Raw genomic sequence first — 16,500 nt, 5'->3', positions numbered from 1 at the left:
GTCTGTGTGTGTGTGTCTGCGTGTGTAAGTGTCTGCGTGTGTGAGTGCCTGTGTGTGAGTGCCTGTGTGTGAGTGCCTGTGTGTGAGTGTCTGTGTGTGAGTGTCTGTGTGTGAGTGTCTGTGTGTGAGTGTCTGTGTGTGATTGTCTGTGTGTGATTGTCTGTGTGTGATTGTCTGTGTGTGAGTGTCTGTGTGTGAGTGTCTGTGTCTGAGTGTGCGTGTGCCTGTGTGTGCGTGTGTCTGTGAGTGCGTGTGTGTGTCTGCGTCTGAGTGTCTGCGTCTGAGTGTCTGCGTCTGAGTGTCTGCGTCTGAGTGTGTGAGTGCCTGTGTGTGTGTGAGTGCCTGTGTGTGTGTGAGTGCCTGTGTGTGTGTGAGTGCCTGTGTGTGTGTGAGTGCCTGTGTGTGTGTGAGTGCCTGTGTGTGTGTGAGTGACTGTGTGTGTGTGTGTGTCTGTGTGTGTGTGAGTGTCTGTGTGTGTGTGAGTGTCTGTGTGTGTGTGTCTGTGAGTGTGTATGTGTCTGTGAGTATGTGTCTCTGTGCGAGTGAGTGTGTGCGTGAGTGTGTGTGCGTGAGTGTGTGTGCGTGAGTGTGTGTGTGTGAGTGTCTGTGTGTGTGAGTGTCTGTGTGTGTGAGTGTCTGTGTGTGTGAGTGTCTGTGTGTGTGAGTGTCTGTGTGTGAGTGTCTGTGTGAGAGTGTCTGTGTGAGAGTGTCTGTGTGAGAGTGTCTGTGTGAGAGTGTCTGTGTGAGAGTGTCTGTGTGAGAGTGTCTGTGTGAGAGTGTCTGTGTGAGAGTGTCTGTGTGAGAGTGTCTGTGTGAGTGAGTGTGTGAGTGTCTGTGAGTATGTGTCTGTGAGTGATTGTGTCTGTGTGTCTGTGAGTGATTGTGTCTGTGTGTCTGTGAGTGATTGTGTCTGTGTGTCTGTGTGTGAGTGCCTGTGTCTGAGTGCCTGTGTCTGAGTGCCTGTGTCTGAGTGCCTGTGTCTGAGTGCCTGTGTCTGAGTGCCTGTGTCTGAGTGCCTGTGTCTGAGTGCCTGTGTCTGAGTGCCTGTGTCTGAGTGCCTGTGTCTGAGTGCCTGTGTCTGAGTGCCTGTGTCTGAGTGCCTGTGTCTGAGTGCCTGTGTCTGAGTGCCTGTGTCTGAGTGCCTGTGTCTGAGTGCCTGTGTCTGAGTGCCTGTGTCTGAGTGCCTGTGTCTGAGTGCCTGTGTCTGAGTGCCTGTGTCTGAGTGCCTGTGTCTGAGTGCCTGTGTCTGAGTGCCTGTGTCTGAGTGCCTGTGTCTGAGCGCCTGTGTCTGAGCGCCTGTGTCTGAGCGCCTGTGTCTGAGCGCCTGTGTCTGAGCGCCTGTGTCTGAGCGCCTGTGTCTGAGCGCCTGTGTCTGAGCGCCTGTGTCTGAGCGCCTGTGTCTGAGCGCCTGTGTCTGAGTGTCTGTGTCTGAGTGTCTGTGTCTGAGTGTCTGTGTCTGAGTGTCTGTGTCTGAGTGTCTGTGTGTGAGTGCCTGTGTGTGAGTGCCTGTGTCTGAGTGTCTGAGTGTCTGTGTGTGAGTGTCTGTGTGTGAGTGTCTGTGTGTGAGTGTCTGTGTGTGAGTGTCTGTGTGTGAGTGTCTGTGTGTGAGTGTCTGTGTGTGAGTGTCTGTGTGAGTGTCTGTGTGTGAGTGTCTGTGTGAGTGTCTGTGTGTGAGTGTCTGTGTGTGAGTGTCTGTGTGTGAGTGTCTGAGTGTGCGAGTGTCTGTGTGTGCGTGTGTCTGTGTGTGCGTGTGTCTGCGTCTGAGTGTCTGCGTCTGAGTGTCTGCGTCTGAGTGTCTGCGTCTGAGTGTCTGCGTCTGAGTGTCTGCGTCTGAGTGTCTGCGTCTGAGTGTCTGCGTCTGAGTGTCTGTGTCTGAGTGTGTGAGTGCCTGTGTGTGAGTGCCTGTGTGTGTGTGAGTGCCTGTGTGTGTGTGAGTGCCTGTGTGTGTGTGAGTGCCTGTGTGTGTGAGTGTCTGTGTGAGTGACTGTGTGTGTGTGAGTGTCTGTGTGTGTGAGTGTCTGTGTGTGTGTGAGTGTCTGTGTGTGTGTGAGTGTCTGTGTGTGTGTGAGTGTCTGTGTGTGTGTGTGAGTGTCTGTGTGAGTGTCTGTGTGTGTGTGAGTGTCTGTGTGAGTGTCTGTGTGTGTGTGAGTGTCTGTGTGAGTGTCTGTGTGTGTGTGAGTGTCTGTGTGTGTGTGAGTGTCTGTGTGTGTGAGTGCGTGTGTCTGAGTGCCTGTGTCTGAGTGCCTGTGTCTGAGTGCCTGTGTCTGAGTGCCTGTGTCTGAGTGCCTGTGTCTGAGTGCCTGTGTCTGAGTGCCTGTGTCTGAGTGCCTGTGTCTGAGTGCCTGTGTCTGAGTGCCTGTGTCTGAGTGCCTGTGTCTGAGTGCCTGTGTCTGAGTGCCTGTGTCTGAGTGCCTGTGTCTGAGTGCCTGTGTCTGAGTGCCTGTGTCTGAGCGCCTGTGTCTGAGCGCCTGTGTCTGAGCGCCTGTGTCTGAGCGCCTGTGTCTGAGCGCCTGTGTCTGAGCGCCTGTGTCTGAGCGCCTGTGTCTGAGCGCCTGTGTCTGAGCGCCTGTGTCTGAGCGCCTGTGTCTGAGCGCCTGTGTCTGAGCGCCTGTGTCTGAGCGCCTGTGTCTGAGCGCCTGTGTCTGAGCGTCTGTGTCTGAGCGTCTGTGTCTGAGCGTCTGTGTGTGAGTGCCTGTGTGTGAGTGCCTGTGTGTGAGTGCCTGTGTGTGAGTGCCTGTGTGTGAGTGTCTGTGTGTGAGTGTCTGTGTCTGAGTGTCTGTGTGTGTGAGTGTGTGTGTCTGAGTGTCTGTGTGTGAGTGTCTGTGTGTGAGTGTCTGTGTGTGAGTGTCTGTGTGTGAGTGTCTGTGTGTGAGTGTCTGTGTGTGAGTGTCTGTGTGTGAGTGTCTGTGTGTGAGTGTCTGTGTGTGAGTGTCTGTGTGTGAGTGTCTGTGTGTGAGTGTCTGTGTGAGTGTCTGTGTGTGAGTGTCTGTGTGTGAGTGTCTGTGTGAGTGTCTGTGTGTGAGTGTCTGTGTGTGAGTGTCTGTGTGTGAGTGTCTGTGTCTGAGTGTGCGAGTGTCTGTGTGTGCGTGTGTCTGAGTGTGTGTGTCTGCGTGTGAGTGTCTGCGTCTGAGTGTCTGCGTCTGAGTGTCTGCGTCTGAGTGTCTGCGTCTGAGTGTCTGTGTCTGAGTGTGTGAGTGCCTGTGTGTGAGTGCCTGTGTGTGTGTGAGTGCCTGTGTGTGTGTGAGTGCCTGTGTGTGTGTGAGTGCCTGTGTGTGTGTGAGTGCCTGTGTGTGTGTGAGTGACTGTGTGTGTGTGAGTGACTGTGTGTGTGTGAGTGTCTGTGTGTGTGAGTGTCTGTGTGTGTGTGAGTGTCTGTGTGTGTGTGAGTGTCTGTGTGTGTGTGAGTGTCTGTGTGTGTGTGAGTGTCTGTGTGAGTGTCTGTGTGTGTGTGAGTGTCTGTGTGTGTGTGAGTGTCTGTGTGTGTGTGAGTGCCTGTGTGTGTGTGAGTGTCTGTGTGTGTGAGTGTCTGTGTGTGTGAGTGTCTGTGTGTGTCTGTGTGAGTGCCTGTGTGTGTGAGTGTGTGAGTGAGTGTCTGTGTGTATGTTGTCTGTGTGAGAGTGTGTGTGTCTGTGAGTGTGTGTGTCTGTGAGTGTGTGTCTGTGAGTGAGTGTGTGTCTGTGTGTGTGTGTCTGCGTGTGTAAGTGTCTGCGTGTGTGAGTGCCTGTGTGTGAGTGCCTGTGTGTGAGTGCCTGTGTGTGAGTGCCTGTGTGTGAGTGTCTGTGTGTGAGTGTCTGTGTGTGAGTGTCTGTGTGTGAGTGTCTGTGTGTGAGTGTCTGTGTGTGAGTGTCTGTGTGTGATTGTCTGTGTGTGATTGTCTGTGTGTGAGTGTCTGTGTGTGAGTGTCTGTGTCTGAGTGTGCGTGTGCCTGTGTGTGCGTGTGTCTGTGAGTGCGTGTGTGTGTCTGCGTCTGAGTGTCTGCGTCTGAGTGTCTGCGTCTGAGTGTCTGCGTCTGAGTGTGTGAGTGCCTGTGTGTGTGTGAGTGCCTGTGTGTGTGTGAGTGCCTGTGTGTGTGTGAGTGCCTGTGTGTGTGTGAGTGACTGTGTGTGTGTGAGTGTCTGTGTGTGTGTGAGTGTCTGTGTGTGTGTGTCTGTGAGTGTGTATGTGTCTGTGAGTATGTGTCTCTGTGCGAGTGAGTGTGTGCGTGAGTGTGTGTGCGTGAGTGTGTGTGCGTGAGTGTGTGTGTGTGAGTGTCTGTGTGTGTGAGTGTCTGTGTGTGTGAGTGTCTGTGTGTGTGAGTGTCTGTGTGTGTGAGTGTCTGTGTGTGTGAGTGTCTGTGTGTGTGAGTGTCTGTGTGAGAGTGTCTGTGTGAGAGTGTCTGTGTGAGAGTGTCTGTGTGAGAGTGTCTGTGTGAGAGTGTCTGTGTGAGAGTGTCTGTGTGAGAGTGTCTGTGTGAGAGTGTCTGTGTGAGAGTGTCTGTGTGAGAGTGTCTGTGTGAGAGTGTCTGTGTGAGTGAGTGTGTGAGTGTCTGTGAGTATGTGTCTGTGAGTGATTGTGTCTGTGTGTCTGTGAGTGATTGTGTCTGTGTGTCTGTGAGTGATTGTGTCTGTGTGTCTGTGAGTGAGTGTATGTGTGTGAGTGTCTGTGTGTGAGTGTCTGTGTGTGAGTGTGTGTGTGATTGCCTGTGTGTGATTGTGTCTGTGTGTGATTGTGTCTGTTTGTGATTGTGTCTGTGTGTGATTGTGTCTGTGTGTGATTGTGTCTGTGTGTCTGTGAGTGAGTGTGTGTCTGTGTGTGAGTGTGTGAGTGTCTGTGTGAGTACCTGTGTGTGATTGTGTCTGTGTGTGAGTGAGTGTCTGTGTGTGATTGTGTCTGTGTGTCTGTGAGTGAGTGTGTCTGTGAGTGAGTGTATGTGAGTGAGTGTCTGTGTGTCTGTGTGTGAGTGTGTGAGTGTCTGTGTGTGAGTGCCTGTGTGTGAGTGCCTGTGTGTGTGAGTGTCAGTGTGTGTGAGTGTCAGTGTGTGTGAGTGTCAGTGTGTGTGAGTGTCTGTGTGTGTGAGTGTCTGTGTGTGTGAGTGTCTGTGTGTGTGAGTGTCTGTGTGTGTGAGTGTCTGTGTGTGTGAGTGTCAGTGTGTCTGAGTGTGTATGTGTCTGTGAGTATGTGTCTCTGTGTGAGTGTGTGCGTGAGTGTATGTGTGTCTGTGAGTGTAAGTGTCTGTGAGTGACTGTGTCTGTGAGTGACTGTGTCTGTGAGTGACTGTGTCTGTGAGTGACTGTGTCTGTGAGTGACTGTGTCTGTGAGTGACTGTGTCTGTGAGTGACTGTGTCTGTGAGTGACTGTGTGTCTGTGAGTGACTGTGTGTCTGTGAGTGACTGTGTGTCTGTGAGTGACTGTGTGTCTGTGAGTGACTGTGTGTCTGCGAGTGAGTGTATGTGTGTCTGTGAGTGATTGTATGAGTGTTGCATGTGAGTGTGTCAGCGTATGTGTGTGTCTGTCAGTGTGTGTTTGTGAGTGTCTGTCAAATCAGTGAGAGTATCTTTGTCATTGCGTCTGTGTGTGACTATCAGTGTGTCTGTCAATGAGTGTCAATCAGTGTGTGTGTGTCAGATCAGTGAGTCTCTGTGTTTGTCATTGAGTGTGTGTGACTGTCAGAAGAACACTAAGGGACAGGGAAGGGAGGGGACCAATAATGGACGGGGAGAGGGGCTGGTTAAGAGGCACATAGGTGAAGATGTTATTTTTGAATGGGGGGGCAGAAAAAAACATCTTCGCCTATGTACCCAAAAATCCTTGCACCGGCCCTGGTCAGACCGACTGTCTTGTGGCCTGGTGTTGGGTAGATTGGGGCCGAATTGAGCTGAGGAAGTAGTGGTAGTCCTGCTCCAGTTCCCACTCTAGAGTAACTAGGTGGGTGAGGTCTAGTCCCAGTTCAATAGCTTCTGGGCAAGGTAGCATCTTTTCCCGGTAACAATAAATAGCCCAGAACTGTGATTCCTCTGGGCTACCAAAGTCATCGTCCTCCTCCATGGCCCTTAACAACAGGCCAGAGCCATCTTAGCTCTTCCCCTCCGGCTGAACACTTCCTGACACCCAAGGGTCTCGCTGGACTGCGTACCACCATAGCCGGTAAGAGTAGTCCAGCGTCATCTATCTCTGGACCATGAACTCAAGATGCCCTATCCACTCCGTCAATGGTTGCTCTCCCAGAATCACCATTCGTTGGGTCACTTGTTCCTGCCAGCGCTGTGCTGTGCTTGGAAGCTTATTTTTCCGTCAAAGCTGTGCTACCTCCATGGACTCCTGCCAGAGGCCTCACATTACCGCTCCTCCTCAGCTGAACTATGGCCATCCTCTGGAGCCAGTTCATCTTGTAATTTTCCACTGGGATTCCTCTTCATATGGGGACGCTACCCAGGGGCCAGCTCTCTCCATTTTCTGAGCTTCTCCTCAACCAGGGACGCTGCACAAATGCTAGCGTTGCCCTCAATTATAAGTTCATACAATACCGGTGTCTCCGAGCTGCTTCTCCTCGCACTAGGACGCCATCCCACCGCTGCCACCACTGTAACGGAACTGCTGGGACCCCGATTGGGTACCTTCCGCTGACGGATGCTCCTAGTGCTTCCCAGTGCTCCAACCACTCCACCAGACACCATAACCACCGTGGCCGTTCATGCAAAAAGCCAAGGTTAACAGTGGCGTTCGAGTTGTCGAACACCGTTCAACTCCCGTCGAAACCCCGGAGAAGGTAAAGTTGTGTGTGGTTTGTTTGTATAAACGAACTCCATAGGCACAATCTATTCGGTATTCCCATAGACTGAACTGGGGAAAAAGACACGAACAAAAGCCCTTTCTCCAGTCTGTATCCCAGTCTAATACATGGGTCATAGTCCTGGGACAAGAGGCTGGCAACCAAGCCCCTCCAAAAACTCGTGGCAAACTCACAGGAAAAGGGGAGTTTGTCACACCATCCATTGGTCATGAGGAATTTGTTTTATTGTGTTGTTGTTTTTTTTTTAAAAAAATATGTGTTGGGTACTTTGCGATTTAGATATCTATCTTTTTTTTTTTTTTTTTTAAAACAACAATATACAGGTAGTGCCAAGAAAAATACTCCAAATACAGTAGTATATACTAATAAGAGCAATAAAAGCAATAAAAAACCCACAGGATATAAAAAGAGTCCAAAAAAAACCCAATCATTTCGAAAAAATAAATATTGGGTATCTTTTTTATTTTTTTGGTATAGATGCATTTCCTCCGCTCAATAATATTAGGATTAAAGGGGCATGTATGGATTTCTTCATGGGGTGTGGGAGCAATGATTATGAGCAATGAGTAGTTCCTACTCCAAAGGCAACAAAGTAGGGTGTGGACAATTCAATTCTAATTTTTTTTTAAAAATTAAAAAAAAATTCTGTGGCGGCATGCACTAGCCAGCTGTCACAGAACGTAATCTTTGCAAGTCTTTTTTTTTTTTTTTTTTACTATATGCCCACGGGATACCAATACTGCAAATAGTTCAGTCTGAATTTTATGCATTTCAGCTGTTTGGCAACATTCGGTCCACCTGAAATCCTGGCACAATACTGGCTCATTCGGAGCGAGAACTGCAAAATGTCGTTATTTTGCATTTCGAATAGCCCGTATACCATTTTGCCCCAATCTGTACGGGGCCATTGAGTCTTTAGTGAATAATCATGTGAACAACAAAATTCAGCCAAAAGCAGCCAAGTATATATGATTAGAGTTATATTTGTACATATTTTACCATCAGATTTTAGTTTGCTACAATTCAGAGTTTAGTGAATAAACCTGTTCATTAAGGTTTTTTAAATTCATTATAAATAAATAAATTAATAAATAAATGATTTTCCTTCTCTTGTATTCTTGCAAAACAACTCCAGAGCTCATTCACTACATATTTAAAGGAACACTTCAAACACACAGTGCCTTGTAGTGTTTAGGAGTGCCCAGGCTTTAACCTACTGTAAGTGGTAAAATCATTTTAGAATGATTTTATTTCCCACCTAGGATCCCCTGGTCGCAGTTCCCCCGACACCACTACAACCAACAGAGAACTGAAAGCTCTCTGTCTGAGCTAAGCCCAGCAGTGCAGGGCTTAGCTGACTTGTTGAAAGCTTAGAAAGAGAGCTAAGGTGACGTTCATAAGCAGGAGCTGCTAATTCTCTGTTGAATGTTAGGGGAAATCAGGGAGTGGTGCCCAGCAAACACCAAGTTAAAAGTCAAACCACTCTGAAACAGTTTGACTTCTTACAAGGGGTGTACTTCAAGGCATTATAACTACAGCAAAGTAGTTGTTATGGTGTTTGGGAAATTATTTTAAAGGTTCATTTCAACATATTAAACATAGTGCTAAGAACCAGATAGTTGTAAACCTCTATGATTGCTGGAACAACCTAATGCTTGCAGGGATTGAAGGCACCTGCAGCAAAGAAGAGTTAATGTAAACAGATGTTTACAGGAGGAGTGGTTAACAGCACAGCTATCACATAGGAGTCAGTCATACAAACAGTATCGGTTACATAGAACCATTGCCAATCACAGGTCATTTATTATTATAGCTTGGACAGTAGATGAGTTTATTTTTATTTTTAAAGGTTTAAGTTTATTTCAAAGCATCATACCCATAGTCTGTACAGTGGTTTTAAGTTGTTTTTTTATCTTTTTTTTTTTTTTATTTTTTATCTTTGGGAAACCTGTGCATGATTATCTTATAGTGCCACGGGCACGGTCATTTGTCTATATACAAGTAATATCCTTTGTTTAACAAGGCATTCCTAAGGTCCCAGGCAATGCCCTACTTGTCCCTATTATATCTGGGCAACCTGTGGGCTCGCTATGGCTGTCCTTTCCCTCATACATTTATTTATAAAATATTTTACCAGGATGGATACATTGAGATTTCTCTCGTTTTCAAGTACCGTATGTCCTGGGTCCACAAAACATTGCATTGTTACAATAGGATACAATATTACAAATACAAAAATTAGCTTTTTTCCAAATAAAATAATGGAACACTCCAAACACTATTAACACTACACCACACTAAAGAAGGCCCAGGTTCACTTCAATATCAAATAAAGCAAAGAACATCAGCATAAATGTATTGTTATTCATAAAATAAAACCGGTAAAATTATGTAGTGTAGTATAATACGCTGTGCTATCAGCTGTGTTATACATCTTATTTTTAAAGAATTTATGGCATTCACTACAACTGGAAGGAATGTGAATTTTGTCCCTTTACTGAAAACTGTAATAGACTGACCTCATAAAAGAGAAGTCTGCAAAACAATGTTTATGATCAACATCAGCCTATCTATTCTAAAGCATTAACAAAACAAAACCCTAAACCACAAACAAAAGAAAGACATTTACTCTTACCGGGATCAACGAATTCTTCCAGCTGTTTGCCCTGTCAGATAATTAGATAATAAGATAAAATGATTTTCCAAAGATTTTGCCATTCGTCCAGCAAATTAAACAATAACAGGTTATCAACTTCACCTTACGCATGTTCATCTGCTTCTGGTAAAAGCTGTTCCACTGCCGTTTTCGATCATCCAGATTTTCCTCAGAGCCCCCTTCTTGACTATCATCACAGCTAGAGACAGTGATGGGACATTAGAGAGATGGCTAAGCTGTACACGGAAAGCATGGCAAATTGTCAGTAAGAGCGTAGGATCATAAAACTAATAAAGGAAAACCTGTGTCCTATGTTACGTGCAATGTATATTAGGGACATCATCAATATAATCATGTGGAGGGGGCGGGGCCTGACAGCCAACATGGCCGGACGTGTCTCCTGAGAGCTCCTGCATCAGCGAGTGAACAACAGCGAATCCTGCAAAACCTACCCATGTTAGCGGAACACAAAGCCCCACAAACGGAGCAGGACTGCATGGGGAGCATACTGATACCCGTCATGTACCACGGCAAACAAAGGGCACACGGACCGGCCACGCGGCCTACCTACGAGCGGAGACTGAGGCCTGGGGGAGACGGCCGACCCCCTGGTGCCATTCCCGACAAACTAGCGCTGACTACAGCCCTGCTACCCCCCCCCCGGACCGGCGGGGGATATCCCGGTCCCCGCTGGGGACGGTTACCCCCACAAAGCGTTTCAACCAAGCAAATATGATTGCACCCCACAGAGTTACCGAAAGCGAAAACAAAATGGCGGCAATGGCACGCCCGACGCCACGAGGCACCCTCATTCAGCCACCCAAGCACACCCAGGAGTTTTTTGCCCGACTATGCCACAGCCTACGGACAAAGCTCCACAACAAGGGACAGTCCCTCTACCTAGCCATGAAGGCAGCAGCGGCATGGATTCGGCCATCTACACGGCGGCGCCTGAGCAGCAACGCAACGCGGGCCTCCAGGCTGACCTCCAGCCAGAGATGGAGCCGGGAGACAAAGTGGCGGGAAGCGGAGAAAAAAACATCAAATCCTGTTACACAGTCTCGCACGCACCAAAACAGGACCACCAAGCCCACTCACCACTCAGCAGCGACGGAAAGCGTCCACCAGCGACAGGCGTCCCCACAGATGGTGTTCCGAGCACTCCAGACTCAAGCCAGCGACAGACATTGGCGGAAAGCCTCCACGAAAGGAAGGGAGGACAGCGTCCTACAACGGCAGTTATCCCACCGTTGTCCTCAGGGCGACCGCCAAGCCCCCATCGCAGACCGACCGGAGCGGGTCGCGCAGAGACTAAACACAGGAATCGGCTAAGTGCTGATAAGGGGCCATCAAGCTGCATCTGCCTGAACATGGGACTTAAAGAGAGCTTAGCGGCTGCTAGCTCCATATTACGGGACACTTGTAAGCCAGCCAGATGAAGCACTTAAAATAGTCATAACCATATGTATAATCCGTAATCCATAGACTACCTATGCTTAGACTAGTCTAGCTCTCAGCGAATGTTATACTCTTATGTTCCTCTTTATTTTTAATTGTAATTTTCTTAAATTTCCTTACGTTAGTGCACTCATACTAAATAAGCTACTTAAAAGCTAGGCTCCACGAGCTATGTTTAATCTTTTAGTCAAGCAGACCTAACACAAGACTCACTATCCCCAGACTAGCTGGGATACAAGCGAGATTTAACCTATTGGTGCCCTTGCTGTCCGCAACTTATACTCTGTAACATATATGTGTATTTCAAGTTTTGCAATGTCATTCTACGTTGCTGATTGTTATAATACAGCTAGGCACTTACAACGCAACTAATAGAACGTTTTACTAGATATCAAGCAAACTACAAGAGTATTATAAGCATATTTTAAGCAGCATCAAGCATAATACGCGATCTTTTACTTTATTTGATGTTTCGTATATGGCATTTCATACTGTTAATATAACTAATACGACCTTAATTTTTACTCATTAGCTATGTGCCCCAGTTTTGCATTCCCCTCTCTCTATTTTGTACCCAATCTGATATGCTTCAATAAAAGAAAGATTGACAAAAAAATATATAATCATGTGGTGGATAGAAAGCAGGTACAGATGTACCTTGAAAAAGACAGATTTCCTATAGTTGAGTTGATACTGGGTAATAACAATACAAAACAGATCAAAGATGTCAGTAGACCTGCCTAAAACTTGGAAGCTCTTATCTACAAAAATATGTAGTAGGTAAAGAAACTGGCACGCTATTTAATTGTGAATTGTCAACAAAACATCAGACGAGTGGTACGTAATGTCCATTATATATCTTGGCTTCCTGTGAAAGGGAAAATATATTTTTAAGTTAGCCTCCTGGCTCCCAAATGACTAACCAATGAAGATCGCAGTATTTGAATACTTTCCGAGCTTTGTGTAGGAAAACAGAAACCCTCACCACTGTAAGTCTTTAAGACCGTCACAAATGTTGTATGTACAACATATACTTTTATATACTTAATTTCACTCACCTGGCAAACCCATAGCTCTTTTTACCACCCTCGTAGAGCTCTTTGTCGTATGTGAATAATCCAGACGGTCCTGCTGGCTGCTGAATACAGGTTCGGCTTCTCCCACTTAGGAGGAGACCCTCTAATTGTTCTAATTGGCGTTTCACTGCCAGTGGGTTTTTACAGCAGTCGCAAGCCTTTTTACAAAGTGGCTTCTCATCCCCAAAATATCGTGCAATAACAGCATGACGACACCTACAAAAAGGTTAACAGGGGTAAAAATGAACGATCATTCAAATCTTGAAAAAACACATATTTAAGATTTATTTTTACATAAAAAGGTATACAGGTCTAAAAGAATAATGTTACAGAGAATGGTGGCTACCTGTCTAAAGAATTAGTCTAGCCCAGCATGTACAAACGTGGAAAACTGACAAATGGCAAGGAGTGGGGTAAATATATTTTAAATGGGTGCTATTACACATTATTGGTATAAGAAGGAAATGACTGGAGATGATTTTTAAATGTGTCACCATCAGAGGATGCCACCCTAATGAACAATTGGTCACATCCCATTGTACAGCGCTACGGAATTTGACCGGTGCTGGAGAAAGGCAAGTGTTTAACCCCTTCAGCCCAGCAGGAGTGGGACCCTGAGGGTGGGGGGGACCTAAAGACCCTATATTGCCAGGTAAACAAGGTTGTTTTCCTGGCACTATAGTGGTCCTTTAAGGCTACAGTAATTAATAACAGTTCAGAAAATGATTTGCTTCCAACTTTGTGACTCCACCTTGGAGGAGGAACTTTCCCCATTTAAATCAAAGCATTGACAATCCACATCCGATGTGCAAATGATGATCCATACACAAACAGTTTGTGGAGGTGTGGTAGTGCATAACTGGTTTGAACAAATGCTTGACTTGAAGCCCACCAAATAATAAACAATCTTTATTTACATAAGGAAATGCAAACTACATTAGGACATTAACAAAGAACAGTATACCAAATACGACATTGATTATTTACATTATATAAACCGTAACAAAATGCAATTAGAGTCACGTACAAATAGGCACGCAGATGTACATTATCAGAGTTCAGTTCAATATACAGTAATATGTACAAATGGGCACTGGAAATATAAGAATGAAGGAGGAGGTGAAAAATAGTAAATAAAATAGACAGATGAATGGAACAACATCCACAAAAAAAAGGTAAGAACCACATATTGCTGGATTTATTCTGTCTAATCTAAGGCATCCAAACTTTATGGAAATAAGTAGATATATGATGAATAAGGCAATCGAATATTTGCATATAAGTCATTTTAGAAAATGTAGGTAGGAAAATGTAGGGCTAATATTCGACCAATGCACTTTGGGCAGCAAGCACAAGTTTGAATGCGAGTTTATGTTTGAGGCATTTCAGCGATTCTGTAGGCTTATCAACAAGTATGAGCAAGAGTTTAGGACAGGGGTCAGCAACCTATGGCACAGATGCATGGCACTCAAGGCTGCCATACCCAAACTCTGGCCTACCAGGAGTCCCAGGGGGACTTCAGATATCTGCTAGTGCAAACCAAGCTGTGATTGCAGGTATTGAGAGACAATCCTCAATTTATGTATTGCAGCACTTACAGGAAGTGATCTCCGATCCGGGAGCCGCAATGGAGTTAAGCAGTACAGTTGCAATCTCAGCTCCTGCCCTTGACCTGTACCTGGCCATCCTTGTCCCCAGGGAAGCTATCCGCACTACTAGATATTCGCAAAGCTGCAGAATAAGACTACCCTCGTACAAATAATACAAACAGCCCACACAAACACAACCCCATAAGCAGGCTCACATACAATACTATAAGAAGACCCAGGGGTGGGGCATGACTCCCAAGATGGCCAGACGCGTCCCTAAGTAGCTCCAGCACCTGGGAACAAAAATCAACTTACAGCCACCACCAACTTGTTGATGCTGGGCCAGCTGCTGCACTGGGTTGACAGGGGGTTATTGAAGCCCACTCTGAGCCGCTCTGTCATCCCGGTCCCCAAAACTTCCGAGGCAACAAACTCCTCGTCAGGAACTATGAGACCTGAGTGGCGCGTCCAAAATGGGCCCGTCTGGTGAGTGTGCTGGACAGCCGTCCATACGGGCAACCTGGTTCAGGGGACCCTGCGGGCACAAAATTTTGCCACATGGAGATGGCAGATACATGGACATAGGGCACTACCCTCCTCACAGGACCAGACCCGTAGTTCCAGGGCACCAAGTTAAGGTGGACTAACACTTCCCACGTAGAGTGACACCCAGTGTTCCGCACAGCACAGCTTAGCAATGGAGGGGAAGAGCAACGGTCCTGGCATGGAAATGAGCTCCTGAACCTAGCTTATTTGTGATATAGGGTGGACGGCAATGGTGGTTTAAACACACAGCGTGGCACACAGCTATTGCAAATGCAGAGTGATAGGCTTAACATCTATCTTGAGTTTTTATCATGCTCTTTTTCTCCTAAGTTTTTTCTTGCACCCAATGGCATCATAAGCAAATTATAATGTCAGTTTGTGTATCCAGCAGCATGACATATACCTCTCTATCGACCTGATTCCTCTTTTGTTTATCATATCAGCACGTTTACTATGATGTTTTCTAAACCAACTCACTATACTGTCAGTCAGCTTAGCATGATTTATCTACCACTTCGGTTTCCTTATCTCCTGACAAGTTCTATCTTACCATGTTTATTATACTAAAAATGTGCAATTTGTATGTGTCATGATATTGCCTCTGTTGAAAAGCCTCTATGTGCTGTTGTGGCACCTCAAGCATACTTGTAAACCTCCTGCACAGAACAATAAGGAATTTATAAAAACACACACACACTACCACAATATACTCATGAAATATATAACATTCCACATATGCACAATTACACCGCTAGAAAGCAACTACCGATAAATAAAACAAGCAGAATAAGGCAGCATACACACCCCAATTTTTTTTTTAAAAAGGGACTTTAAAAATCTTGTTTGGCACAGCACTACTACAAGTTGCCTACCTGCTAAAAGGTTGCCTTGGTCTAGGAGAAGTAGCCAGACTAATTTTCATTTAAACGTTGCACCTCGGGCCAGAAGGGGGGAGATATTCCGGCATGACCATCACACGTGGACAAATGTATTCTTGTGTCCACATATTCTCAAATAACTTAGTCACAAACACTGGCCAAAGTTAGCGTTAATATTTGTTTGTGTGTGAAAAAGGCAAAAAACTAATTTGAATGCCAATTTTGGCCAGTGTTTGTGACAAAGTGGCTACTAAAAAAGACTGGACATACCCCATTTGCAATACCTTGGGTTGTCTACTATTGCAAATGGTATGCCATAATGGGAGTAATTTTTATACCTGAGCTACCATACGGTCTCAAAGGCAGCGTAACCAATCTGGCTGATTTAAATGTGAAAAAACTGAAATGCAAGCCTTATATTTGATTCTGTAACTTTTGAAAACACCATAAAACCTGCACATGAGGGGTACTGTTATACTCAAGAGACTTCGCTGAACACAAATATTAGTGTTTCAAAACCGTAAAACGTATCACAGCAATTATATTGTCAGTATAAGTGCCGTTTGTGTGTGAAAAATTTTGAAACACTAATATTTTTGTTCAGCGAAGTCTCCCGAGTAAAACAGTACCCCCCATGTACAGGTTTTATGATGTCTTGGAAAGTTACCGGATTAAATATAGTGCTAGTACATTAAATTCTCTGGCAGGTCCCGCAAATTGTAATTAATAAAATTACTTAATTGTGTAAAAATATTACATAACTATATATGTAGAATTAAAATATATACGTTATTACAGGCAGCAGTGGGACTACCTGTCATTCCAGGCACTCTGCTGCTGGCACTGCTATGGACGGCTATTCCGTCCATTTGATCGTGTGGTCCTCACAAGGACCTCGCGATCACATGGCCCAGGGGGGCCGGATCGGCAGCAGGGGGACTCCCTGGGATGCCAGGTAAGTCCCCCCTTTGCGATCACCGGCGAGCAGGTAAGTCCCCTGGACGGCGTGGACGTGCTATGTCGCCCGCTGTCGTTTACAGCCGGGTCTGAAAGGACGGCATAGAACGCACGCCGTCCTTAAGGGGTTAAATCCACCTCTTCCTGACACCCACTAGAGGCACTTCTGCTGCAGTGATCAGTCAATGAATAAAATGTTCTCCAATGGGGAAGCTTGGATACAGCACATGCGTATTAGGTCCCCAATGCCCCTCTATGAGGAGAATTTCCCAATGCTTCTCTATGAGAAACATTGGACTGGATCATTGACAGGCTACGCTTCCTTGATGATGTCACGGGAGGCAGAGAAGTAAGCAGGGCCGAGGGAGTCTCAGCACTGGAAAGAAGGGACTAAAAACATTATTTGATTAATTTTAAGAGGAAAAAGGAGAAAGCTGTATATGACAATGGACGAGGGCACTATACATTTCTATTCCTAACACAATTAAAATTTAAATTAAAAGATTTCACAGCAGTTAAGAAAGCCAGCAATGTTTTTCAAAGTCAAAGCTGTAAAGTAAAAAATAATAAT

At 46.0% G+C, this 16,500-nt stretch overlaps 1 protein-coding gene across 1 annotated transcript in view; it reads right to left on the bottom strand.

Annotated features, from left to right (window-relative positions):
• RECQL5 (RecQ like helicase 5) overlaps positions 1-16,500 on the bottom strand; it is a 99,267-nt gene that overhangs the window by 31,381 nt on the left and 51,386 nt on the right. Inside the window, exons 9-11 of the mRNA XM_063459136.1 lie at positions 11,942-12,175; positions 9,528-9,624; positions 9,405-9,435 (exon numbers count right to left, since the gene is read on the bottom strand). Of these exons, the coding sequence (XP_063315206.1) occupies positions 9,405-9,435; positions 9,528-9,624; positions 11,942-12,175 (362 nt within the window). The remainder of the gene's footprint in view (positions 1-9,404; positions 9,436-9,527; positions 9,625-11,941; positions 12,176-16,500) is intronic.

Source organism: Pelobates fuscus, chromosome 6, assembly GCF_036172605.1.
Source record: "Pelobates fuscus isolate aPelFus1 chromosome 6, aPelFus1.pri, whole genome shotgun sequence".
NCBI lineage: Eukaryota > Metazoa > Chordata > Amphibia > Anura > Pelobatidae > Pelobates > Pelobates fuscus.
This window is presented reverse-complemented; position numbering and strand designations above follow the sequence as displayed.